Source organism: Corvus hawaiiensis, chromosome 18, assembly GCF_020740725.1.
Source record: "Corvus hawaiiensis isolate bCorHaw1 chromosome 18, bCorHaw1.pri.cur, whole genome shotgun sequence".
Lineage (NCBI taxonomy): Eukaryota > Metazoa > Chordata > Aves > Passeriformes > Corvidae > Corvus > Corvus hawaiiensis.
This window is the reverse complement of record NC_063230.1, coordinates 11,549,187-11,561,137: the sequence shown is the minus strand read 5'-3', so window position 1 is coordinate 11,561,137 and position 11,951 is coordinate 11,549,187. Positions and strand designations below refer to the sequence as shown.

Here is an 11,951-nt window from a genome sequence, read left to right as displayed (position 1 = left end):
GGGAACGGGGAACGGGCCGGCGGGGCGGGGCTGCGGGGCGGCCGCGGGCACCGGGACTCACCGGGGGCGCCGGGGCACAGCGGGGCTGAGAGCAGCATCCACACCGGCACCGATACCGATACCGACACCGACACCGATACCGACACGGGCCGGGCCATCACACACCGCCACCGACGCGGGCCGGGGCATTAGAGACCGGCACCGACCTGACCTGACCCGAGCCGACCCGGGCCGGGCCGCCGACACAGATCCGGGCTGGGGTAGCAGAGATCGGCACCCGCCACCGGCACCCGCAGCCGACCCTCACCAGGCCGGGGGACCCGAGACCGGCACCCCCGACCGACCCCCGCAGGGCCGCGCTTTCGCTTTCGTTGGTCCCTGGCCCGGTCCCTCGCGGCGCTCTCCCCGCCGGGCGAAGGCGGCAGCAGCCCGGCCCGGTGCCCGGGGGTGTGAGGAAGCGGGCCCGGCACCGCACGGAGCCATGGCCATCGCGGCCGTGCCCGCGGCCGAGTCCCGGCTCTGCGGCAACTGGTAAGGCCGGGCCAGGGGTCGGTGGGGGCCGGGCTCGGTGTGGGCCAGGCCGGGCCGGGGGTCGGTGAGGGCCCGGGGTCGGTGAGGGCCGGGGCCGGGGGTCGGTGAGGTCCGGGCCCGGGGTCGGTGAGGGCCGGGCCCGGGGGTCGGTGAGGGCCGGGCCCGGGGGTCGGTGAGGGCCGGGGCCGGGGTCGGTGAGGGCCGGGGCCGGGGTCGGTGAGGGCCGGGCCGGGGTCAGTGAGGGCCGGGGCCGGGGTCGGTGAGGGCCGGGGCCGGGGTCGGTGAGGGCCGGGGCCGGGGTCGGTGAGGGCCGAGCCGGCCCCGCCGTTACATCGGGGTACAACTCTTCGGAGTGCTGTGAAATCCCGGGGATCCGGCGTGATAACGACCGTACTGCCTTTCTATAAAACGTTTGGGCGTCGGATTTCCCTTCTGGCTTAGTGGGGAACTGAATAGAAACCGAAACGTTAGCATCAAAATCCAGGCTCGGTTTTCAGTGAGGTCCACACAAAGTACACGATTCCAAGTTTTTTTCAGCAGTTCCGTGGCTCAGGAGCAGAAATATAAAAATAGGGTCAGTAGGCAGTGTTGTTGTGGAAATTTTTTTCTCTGATTTCACGTCTCTGCAGAGCCCCAGCATTGGGAATTCAGTGGCTGACAAGGAGTCACCTCACAAGTTCTGTCTCGAATACAAGCAGCTAAAGAAATTAACTTTTTCTGTTGTTGTTTTTCCCCAAGAGACATCAGAATCCAAACAGTTTCTTACAACATCAGCCTGGTTTGTTTGGTCTGTGCAGTTCAGCTGCTGCTGTTGGACTTTGTTGCTTTGCCAGGCTTTTGGCTGGTGGGGATCTGGCAGAGGAGAAAGCTAAACAGCTGTAGTTTTAGCAAACGAGAGGTTATAAAGTTAAATTGGGTGTTTTCAAGGTGGATTTCTTGGAAAGGGCATGATCCATGTGGAAATGATGCTGCCTGTTTGAGGCAGAAGTAAGGACTGAGCTCCAGGTGCCTCAGTTCCTTTTGGTCCTTTTGTGTTTGGTTTCAAGACAGAAAGTGAGAATATTAGAAATTAGATGAGTTGGGGGATTTTGGGGGGTACTGAGTAGCGTTGTTACTGCTGGGGCTCTGAGCAGCCTGGTCTGTGGAAGGTGTTCCTATGAGCTTTAAGGTCCCTTCCAACCCAAACCATTCCATGGTTCCATCATTCCTGGAACGGGATCTGTCAGGATTTCCTGCCCCTCCCCCAGAAAAAACCGCTGTTTGGCCTCTCAGAGCCAAGTTGTTTTCAGGAAGGAACTTTTATCTTCTCAGACTAATTTATTAACTCGAACCTGGCGATAACTTGTTTGTGCTGCAAGATGTGTCTTTCATGTAAGGAAATAAATCCACCTGGATTTTATCTTAATGCAGTGTGACTTTTGCATGTCAAGTACATGAACATCCACCTGTGCTGGAACCTTGCGGCCTGGCTGGGCCTTTCTCTACTCACTTGGAACCATGAATTCATTGAAATCTTTCTTAGCATTACTTTTTTGTTGTGTACAACTGCTTGGATGTGTTGTCAGCGTGTTTCTGCTCAGTAACCTCAGCGACTTTCTCACAGCAAAAAGGATATTCCTGCAGTTAATTTCATCATCCATGAAATCCACTGTAGAAGAAATATTGAAATATGCCCCTACTGCAGTGACTCCATCCCAAAGTCTGAGATGAAGAACCACATTGAGTCTGAACATGTGCAGGTGAGAGGCACATCTCTGCTCTGAAACTGCTCATTTCTGTGGTAATTAATCTAATGAGCTCTCCTTGCTGTAGGTCACCTGCAAGTGTAGGATGAAGATGGAAAGCAGCCTCCTGAAGGATCACGAGGTTGGTGGGTTTTATATTATTGAACCCTTGGGGGATGCTGTGGTGTTTCCAAGCCCTGATTTTCCAGAGCCTTTCTGTCAGCCAGCACCTGGATTCCAGCCTGGGGCTTGTGCATCCTTTTATTGAGTGATGCTTCCTAAACTCACAGCCTCTGGAAGAAGGGATTGGGAACTGCCTTAAAGTCCTGGAGCCGCTCAGGGCTTCATATCAAAGGGGTATCTGTGATAATTGGTGATTTTTTTGTCCCTGTTAGTTGAAAAATAGCTATTTAAAATACGATTGACTTGACTTTTTTTCATTCCTTTACTGTTTCATGTTTCTGCTGGAGCCATTATGTGACTTTTAATAACTCAAGCTGTCCAAACAGACTTTAAAAATAGCCTGTAAAATAAACTAAAATAGGACAGAGTGGGATTTTCTGAGTTCTGAATCCAGTTGGCTGCTGTCACAGACAATCTTGTTATAAATGTCAGTCCCTTCCCTTCCCGTGGGCTCCTTTAGAGACAGCTCTGGAACTGCCACCTCAGCCTGCTGATTGCTGGGGGAAAAAGGATTTTCTTTGGAAATCTGTCCAGTACTAAACCCTGGGAGTAGCTAATCCTGCCTGTGTGTGTGTGGTGCTTTTGGCTTTGTAAAGCAAATGATGATGTTTTATTAGTGCAGGTTGTTTATTGGTGCAGCATCTGCAAATATCTTGTATTTTATCTATTTTTAACCCCTTTTGAAGGGCACCTTACCTGTTCAATGTGGGGTAAAGAACATGTCCAGGCAGTTCTTGTTGAGCAGTAAATGAGGTGCAAGTCTGTTCCCCAAACACCAGCGTGGATTTTAGCTGTACTCATGGAATGATGCTGGATTTCAGGTCTGTGTCTAAAACCCAGCTCCAGAAAGCTCCACGTGACCCTGGCAGATTTAAAATCATGTCCTGAGTGTCTGCAGAGCTTCAGCTGCCAAGCTTGTGCCTCCAGCACGTCGTTGTTGCATTCTCACGTCGGAGCTTATTCCAGGCTATTCCTTAGCGAGGCTTTGCATGCGGCTGAGGAGACAACAGAGAGCTCCAAAGCTGAGCAAACTGAGAACCTCAGTGTTCCACGTGGGAAGAGTAATCCCATGTGTTTTCCCAGGCATCCTCGTGCCCCCTGCGCCCCGTGCTGTGCCAGTTCTGTGACATCCAGCTGGCCTTCAACAAGCTCCAGGAGCACGAGCTCTACTGCGGGGCCAGGACCGAGCCCTGCGGGCGCTGCGGCCGCAACGTCCTGGTCAGGGAGCTCAAGGAGCATCCCCGGGTCTGTGGGAGAGAGGAGAAGGCAGCCAAGGGGAGCAGGAGAGCGCCGGGATTTGGGAAGGAGGATGGAGCCGTGAGGAGCCGACCGGGAGCAGGTACCGGGGATGGGCTTGGGAAGAGCCAGAGGGGGGGAGAAGGAGAGTTAGAGCAGCTGTGGGACACAGGTCCAGGGACAAAACCGTAGGGACACAACTCCAGGGACACAGCCCTTAAGGACAGAACTCGAGGGACAGAACCTCTAATGTTCCTTAAGGACATTTATGGGAACAGCGCAAAGGAATCAAAAGTGAGAAAAAGTGGAGAAAGGAAGAAGAACTGGCTGCTCATTTGGTAGCTGGTCCAGGTGTAAGGTTCTGTGATTCCTTTCTGTGAAAATACAGAGTAGTGAACACTCCAGAGGCCCCAAGTGGGAATGTTTACCCATGGAATAAGGAGTGCTGGGGTGCTTGGGGTGAAAGCCCAGTTGCTTCCTTTCTTTGTCTCAAAGTACCTGGCTTAAAAATGAAGCTGGAGTTGTCTGCTCACTGGAATTTGGGCCATGATTTTTCTCCTTCATCCTCCTGGATTTGGTACAAACACCCTTGGCTTTGAGATGCTGAACTCCAGGCGAGTCCACATGTGAAACCTTGGGGTTGAGTCTGATGCCCAGAGGGAGCTGCTGGTGGCAGGGTTGATGTTCTCCCAAATTTACAATATTTATCTTTTGAAGGGGATGAGCTGGAGAGACCTGAAATCCTTCATTCCCAACTTCCTGAAGACTGGAACGCTGACCTGGACTATGTGTTGGCTCTCAGCCTGCAGAGTGAGAATAATCCTCACCATAATACTGCAGCTGAGATTCCCAGGGATTTCTGGGAATACAACTACACCAAAGAGCCTGGACAATCTGCCCATCTGGGTGGAACTGACCTGTCCAACATCTTCACTGACTCTCCAGGCTCCTTTAGTACATCAAACCATAGCAAAATAGGTATAAACGCTGCTGTGGTGGGGTTTTTCTTTAAATTTGAGGGAGGGGAAAAGGAAAATTTGGATTGGTAATGTTAAAGATTATCTAGGTATTTCAAAAGGTCAAAATTAGTCTTTTTGAGACTTCTAAAGCAAAGCAGCAAGTGAAGAAGAAATAAAAGCTGTAGTCTCTGACCTTGGTGTGTGGTGGGAGCCCAGGCAGGGAACGAGGTTCTTGTGGAAGTAAAAATGGTGGGAAGGAGGATCTGGGGGGAGCCTGGAGTGCAGCTTGTTCTGAGAGGAGAAATGGCACCAAGGGGTTTCATGGTGCAGCAAGAGGTGTTTTTACCAGACTCCACAGAGCACATAACCCTTCCCTCCCTTGCAGACAAGGATGTGATCATGCTGCCCTGTGAGTTCTGTGAGGAGCTGTGCCCTGCTGAAGATCTGATCCTTCACCAGGTTTGGGACTTCCCTGTGTCTTGGGGTTTGCAGTGAAGACTTTTCTGTGGCTGTCACTGAAAAGGGTGTGGGTGACGTCGTGAGAACTCTGGTGTTTGGGTCTTTGCCAAGAAAAGCAGGTTTTTTTTAATGCCCACCTGGCTTATCAGGAAAGGTGATTTTTCTGTGTTGCGTGTCTAACAGACAGGGTGTAACCCAGCAAGTGCCTTTGCCTCGTTCAGTAAGAGAAGTTCTTCTCCAAATCCATGGGAATACGGTGGTCTGCAAGCTGGGGTGTCCAACAGCCGCAGGGCTGTCCCTTCATCCCAGCCCCAAGCTGTCCAGGCAGAAGGAGACATCATGATTCCATGTGAATTCTGTGGCATCCAACTGGAAGAGGAGATTCTTTTTCATCACCAGGTACTGAACAGGATCTGTTGAGTCACAGTTCAAGGATGGGCCCAGTCCTGGGGGCTCTTGTGGCACGTTTCAGGAATTCAGGGAGCTGTCCCTGGCTCAGATCTTGCCACACAAGGCTCTGGGATCCATGTGAAGGGTTGTGCCACACTGAGGCTCCTCCTGAGAAGTACTGGATTAATTTGAAAGCTCTGGTAATGAAACCAAACAAAAGGGCCTGAAGTTGCACAATCAGAACGTTTGAGTCACACCGAAAATGAAGTTGAGCCCTGGATGAGTCAGCTGAGGGGGGAGAAGAGCACAAGGGTGAAACTGGGTGGGAGAGGAAGCAGAGAACAGACTCCAGCCCTGGGAGTGGTGTGCCCAGGGAAGAGTCCTCCGGAACTTGCTGCTGTTACAGACAAGATGGGAGAATGCTGAGCTCAGCCATTTTCTGTGTCATGGCTCTTTCCCATTCTTAGTCCCAACAAACTGGTGAAGCTGGAGTTGGGTTGGTTGTTCTGGGCCTCTCCTCTCCTGAGGGACAGCAAAATCTGTGTTCTGGGAATGAGATCTGATAAAACTTCAGAGCATATCACAGAATCCCAGAATGGTTTGGGTTGGAAGGGATGTTGAAGCCCATCCCATCCCACTCCCATAGGCAGGGACACCTTCCACTATTCCAGGTTGCTCCAAGCCTCGTCCAGCCTGACAGGGGAATGGAACTGGATGAGCTTTAAGATCTCTTTCCACCCAAACCATTCTGGGATTCCACGATAACAATTCCCTACTCACCTTAACCTCCCTGAGCGCTGCTGCTCTGCAGTGTTTTCCCAGGAATTTTCACCTGAGTGAGCTTCACTTGACCAGCACTGTGTGTTCTGCTGCAGCATCACTGTGACCTGCGTCCTGCCAGCCCCACAGGTGACATTCCAGCCCGGGAGCTGCCGGCTCCTCAGCCCTGCGGGGACAGACGGGAATCGCCAGAGCCGGCTCGGCGACGGATCCGGCACCAAGGTGTGGGCAGGGCACAGCCTGAGCTCCTCTGTGCTTGCACTGAGATGCTGTTACCCTGTTCTGTCTCTAAAATCTTCCATCCTGTCCCCTCGGTCTGGGTTTAGGGAGGGATTAAATCACTGGAACCGTGTCCTTGGAGATCCTGGGATGGACACAGGGCTGTTCCTGATGCTGTAGCTGCTGTTCCCATTGAGCTCCATGTCCTGTCCCTGCAGGAGATGTTTCTCCTTGGCACACAGAAAGCTTTGGGAAGCTGGGGCTGTGCTCTGCTCCGGGGTCCAGGCTGAGGATGGAGACGGCCAAGGCTGGGAATGCAGCGTTGTCCCCCCCAGGGAGAGCTGGTGACGCTCCGGCCACAAGGGGGAAGCCCGGGAAGGGGAATGGCAGCGAGGGGACACCGAAGGACAGAGGTGACTCTGCAGCTGGGACAGTGCCACGAGTGAGACCTGCTCAGCGCTTCCAGGCAGAAACCTTCACTTCCAGCTCCTCCAGAACTTCTCCAGCCCAGCCAAGGTAACACCTTTGCCTTCTGGTCCATTCAGCTTCCTGTGGTGCAAATCTGGATTCCCCTGCCTTTGCCCGTGGCTGAAAGGGTTTTCAGATTCACCCAGCTGAATTTGACTGGTGCTTAGCTGAGTTTCAAACAACAAATTTAGGTTTTCACCTCAAAATAGAACAGGCCCACTGGTCACTGGGATAAAATGTAGGATAAGGCCTCATTCCCTGTCCATGGAAGTGCTCTGCTCTCACCTGGGCTCTGAACAGGAGCTGTTCTTCTGCTGAAACATCTGGGCCAGGGTCAGAGGAGGCAAAAGGGCCTCCCCCTCGACCTTCCCTGTCTCCCTGCTGTGTTGTCCTGTGTTTATCCTGCCTCCTCTGAAGGTGTCTCTGTCCCTGCTCCACAGCTCCAGCACTGCAGGGGGAAGGAGCCTCGGGCTGTCGGACGGGCGCAGCGGCCTCCGGCGCCGGAGCTCCAAGGTGAGGCTGCAGGGGCAGCTCCTGATGGCTTTGCCGGGACAAGGAGCTGTTTTTTACAGCCCTCCCTAATCAAGTCATACTTGAGAACAGCATTTTTCTTTTTCCCCTCCCTTAAGGCAAAAGCCCAGAGCCCAGCGGCCGGACAGGCGGAGGAGTGAGCCGGTGCCTGTGGAAAACGTGGAGCGCCTGGCCCCGTTCCCAGGCTCTGCCAGACCTGTTGGTCTGAGTGCAAGTAAATTTCAACACTGAGCTTCAATTTTTAGGCAGTGACCATTTTCTAAATCTCTATTTTTAATCTGTGAGAGCAAAGTTCAGGTTTTTATGTCTCTGATCGCCTTGAGCACCACCCCAAGGCATCAAGCAGAATCTCACCTTGGGGCCCCACCTGAATTCTGTGCCCGTGTGGGCTCCTTGTGCCGCCCCAGCGTGGGATTTGTGCCACCCCGAGCTCCCGCTGTGTCCTGCCCTGGAATGCTCAGGCACAGCCAGTGACTCCAGCAGGGAGCAGTTGGTGCTCTGGACCTGTCCCACACAGAGCAGGGTCGAGGACTGGGGCTCCAAGGCTTCTCAGTGCTGCATTTTCAATTTAAAAGCTTTTTAGGTTCCTTGGAATAAAATTTCTCTGATGCTGTCCCAAACTGTTGTGCAGTGCCATCTATCCCATGGGGTGACACGAGGGCATGTCCCAACCCCACCTTGTGAGGGCTGGCAGATCCATTCCCACCATTATTCCCTGCCCTGGGACTTAGGGAAGTGGAGCAGATCCTGGAAAACACCTGTGGGCATCAGCCTAATTAAAGAGGTGCAGCAGATGGCACTGGCAGGGCTAATTAGCCACCCCTGGGGCAGGGTCATTACCAAAGCCTCATCTCAGGTGCCAACTCCGTCCCACTGGAACAGCCAGAGCCCAACGATGGCTGGAGGGATCTCCTCAAGGAAAGACATTTTACAGATGCTCCCCCCACGTGTTTATTTAGACAAGGAAAAAAGAAAAAAGATATTTAAAAACTGGGGGACACCAAACCTCTGTTCTTCCCTGGGGAGAAGGGCTGTGGGAAGATCAGGGAATAGGAGCTGGTCCCTGAGGTTTGGGACGGATAACGGGGTGCTGTGGGTCAGGAATCAGTCGTATGACAAATAACTGATGACTGAGGTGGCAGAGCCTGTGCTGTGCCTCAGGCACAAGGAATATCCCAGAGGAAGAACCTCAGCAGTGGCCGTGCTCCCCTTGGGTACAAAATCCTTACATTTTGTTCCAAGTACACACAAAGAACCCATAAAAGTGGGATTTCAACAGAGAACCTGCAGCTGCCTTCCTCCCCCCTCTCCTCCTCTGCCTCGGGCAGCTCCAGCAGCAGATCCCATTCCCTGCAGCCCCAGAGAAGGACACAAACACCTCCAGGGATGTTAAGAATCTCCTTTATGCAGGTGTACACTCGATGGCCAAGAGCACTTACAGGTTAATGCCGTGTACGGAACCGAGATGGACACACACCAAGCTAGAACTAATACCCAGCTCCAGAGTTTTTCCATTGTTTAGTATAATTTTACATTCTGAATGAATATATATTAAAAAAAATAATAATAATCATCACAAACCAATCTTTGCTTCGACAAACAAGCCTAGTACAGACAATGTCAAGTTCATTTAAAGCACAAGGAATTAAGGATGATTAGAAAAGCTTTAATTAAAAGGCCATTTGAGCCACAGCCGAGGTGCTGCAGCACTTCCTTCCCAGGAGCATGGAATTAAAAAAAAAAAAAAAAAAAGCCAAAAAACCCCCACAATTCCTCTTGTGGGGCTCATCCTGTTCTCCAGAACAAACCAAAGTCGATGGAAGTTGGTTATTGGTGCGACATTTGTCCTGTAGAAGAAGCTTCATTTACACCCCCAGGTGCAAACGGCAGCGACGAGAAGTTCGTTATTTGTAATCATAAATAATTAACTGTAATAAATACGGATCAAGTAACGTTCCAGCACACGCCCGGGGCCGGTGCAGGTGTGCTCCACTCGGATGTGCTTCCCAAAGGAGCACACACACCGTAGCAGCAGTTTCTTACTCACAGCTGGAACCGGAGCCTTGGGAACCGCTGGCACACGGAGCTCTGGAGCCCACTGGGATGGCCCCTCAGCATTCCAGGACTGGAACCCAGGACAAGCCCAGAGAGAGCCCAGCCCGGGGCCACAGCTCTGCCATGGAACTCAGCCGGCATTCCCCACGTTTCCTGTTTGGGAACACATCTCCCGACGGGAACAAACCGGCTCCAAGCCGCTCCTTCGGCTTCGTTTTCCCTTGGTCGTTGTAAACTCCAGGTGTTCCCGCTTGCTCCGAGTGGTTTCTGAGCTACATAAACGCTTCTACCAGGAAATGGACGAGATTCAAGAGTAAATATTCTTCCTACATGGATCTGTTCCCTGGACAGGGCAATACGCATTGGGAGGGTAACAGCTTCCTAACCACGGGGTTGGGAGACTCCGGATGCCGACGACTACCTACGACTGCTGCACACACATTCCCATTCCCACTCGCTCACGGAAGAACAAGGACACCCATCCCGAACTCACACCGCCTCTCCCGCATCCCACGCACTCAGCGTTCCCACTATTCACAATAATGTACAATAAATACATTTGGGATTCCCGGGAGCTGTTCCGGAGCCATCGGACACCGAGCTGAAGGTTCAGTCACCTCATCCAGAGCCTCCCGGGCGGCTCCGCGCCGGCACTCGGCTCACGGGCAGCACCGAGCCCGCGGCACAGACGGATTCCGGGATGGTCTCTTCCTCAGAACTCGGGATCCGACGGATCAGCAAAGCTGGAGTGTCCCAGAAATCCTGGTAAGGGACGAGACACCTGTGGAGGGGCTGCTCTGAAGCACCCAAAACATTCCACAGAACACCAGTGAAACGTGGAGCTGTTCCCGCTCCGCAGTCGGCTCCCGGCTTTCCATACAAAACAGAAGCTTTATCTTCCAACGGGTGACTTCGTCCTCCTGCCGGGTGTCATGGATTTTAGGATAATTTGCTCTTGGATCAAAGATTTTTGAGTACAAAAATGAGTTCCAGGTGTTTGAGCACCCCCCAGTTGCTCTGAGAGCTCATTGGGAAATGGGATCAAGTCCCAGATTTTCGGGATGGACTGTGGTATCTTACACCCTTTGGAGAGAAGCCGTTTTGTTCTGCTCATATTTTAATTACAATAAATTATTTTGTGGCTAAGCAAAGCAGACATTCAAGAACATCTAGGGCAGGAACCCAACGGAATCACGGCCCTTTCACTGTTCTATTGGAAATTTTCCCAAAAGTGTTGAGCTGAACCCCCCAATTCTCTGTGGCAGCCCCCGTGTGCTTAGTCAGAGTTTAAAAAAATTTCAAGGAAAGTGGTGGAAAGGTGGAAAAGCAGTTTGGCAGCGAAGTTCCTGCTTCAAACCTCAAGCAAGTGCCACAAATCCTGCCTGTGCTCTGCTCCTGCCCATGTGATTCCCTCCCCATACCCAAACTTGGCATTTTTGTACTCAAAAACCTCTCGGGGGAGAGTGATCCATGAGCCTTCCCCTCCGAGGGCTCCCGGCCTTGGAACGCCCTCCCTGCCGGTGGTGGTTGCACGGGGCAGAGCATTCTGGATTACAAAATTAGAAATGTACAGGTGGAAAGGTTTTTTCCCCAATTAAATTATACACAAACCGGTCTTTACTAAACTATCCTACAAATATTCCACAAACAAGGCAGCAAAAGAACCAGTCCACCACAAAGTCTACGAATACAAAATGGAAGTCTTCCGGGAATTACTGTAACGGGAACGAAGGTTCAGGAAATAAATTAACCCCCAGCTCGTCCCACGGGAAGTGCTGGACGGGAACTGAAGGGGTTCCACTCGGCAGAGTCACGGAGTCACCTCCAGGCGTTCCCTGCTCCTGCTCAGCCGCTGAGCGGGTCCTCCCGGTAGTGGATGGCGTAACGGAGCTTTTCCAGCATGATGTCCAGCGAGGAATACTGCGGGAGCTTGATCATGAACATGCACGTCTCCACTCGGATGTACCGGGAATCCGGGGAACCTGCGGGACAGGCAGCGGGAGGGGTTAAAGATTCAACCCAGCACTTCCCTCCTGCTCTCCCAGAGCCCCTTCCTGAGGGTATCCAAACCCAATCCCTGCCTGTTGCGGGTCTTCAGAATCTTACGTGTTTCTGCGCTTCTCCATCAGGCCTCATGCCAGTATTTTTCCAATAGTTTAATCATTTCAAAAGTATTTCAGACAAATAGCAAAGTCTCTCTGCATCTCTACAAGGCAAAGTTTTGAATGTTCTGGAATCCCAGAACAGTTTGGGTTAAAAGCTTAAAGCTCATCCAGTTCCACCCTCCTGCCACGGGCAGGGAACTTTCCACTGGATGCAGTTCAAGTTTGTGTGATGTTTTGTTTTTACATGGTTTAAAACCCAATTCTCTCCTTATTTACCCCCATAACCACCTGCCCCTCTTTGTCATTGAGCA

At 52.3% G+C, this 11,951-nt stretch overlaps 2 protein-coding genes across 3 annotated transcripts in view; one reads left to right on the top strand and one right to left on the bottom strand.

Moving 5' to 3' along the window:
- Positions 1-43: 43 nt before the first annotated feature.
- Positions 44-8,100, top strand: TRAFD1 (TRAF-type zinc finger domain containing 1). Of its 2 annotated transcripts, XM_048323185.1 has the most exons (11): positions 45-531; positions 2,135-2,270; positions 2,344-2,397; positions 3,522-3,777; positions 4,392-4,652; positions 5,019-5,092; positions 5,276-5,491; positions 6,358-6,484; positions 6,700-6,997; positions 7,390-7,462; positions 7,579-8,100. In XM_048323185.1, the coding sequence occupies exons 1-11, from the start codon at positions 482-484 to the stop codon at positions 7,618-7,620; spliced, it is 1,587 nt and encodes a 528-aa protein (XP_048179142.1). In that variant the 5' UTR covers positions 45-481; the 3' UTR covers positions 7,621-8,100. The 2 variants fall into 2 exon arrangements, with proteins under 2 accessions (XP_048179144.1, XP_048179142.1); XM_048323187.1 differs by lacking the exon at positions 4,392-4,652 and having other exon boundaries at positions 44-531.
- Positions 8,101-8,864: 764 nt separating this feature from the next.
- HECTD4 (HECT domain E3 ubiquitin protein ligase 4) overlaps positions 8,865-11,951 on the bottom strand; it is a 66,879-nt gene continuing 63,792 nt past the window's right edge. The window contains 1 exon segment of the mRNA XM_048323184.1: positions 8,865-11,517. Coding sequence (XP_048179141.1) covers positions 11,381-11,517 — 137 coding nt within the window. The 3' untranslated portion in view covers positions 8,865-11,380.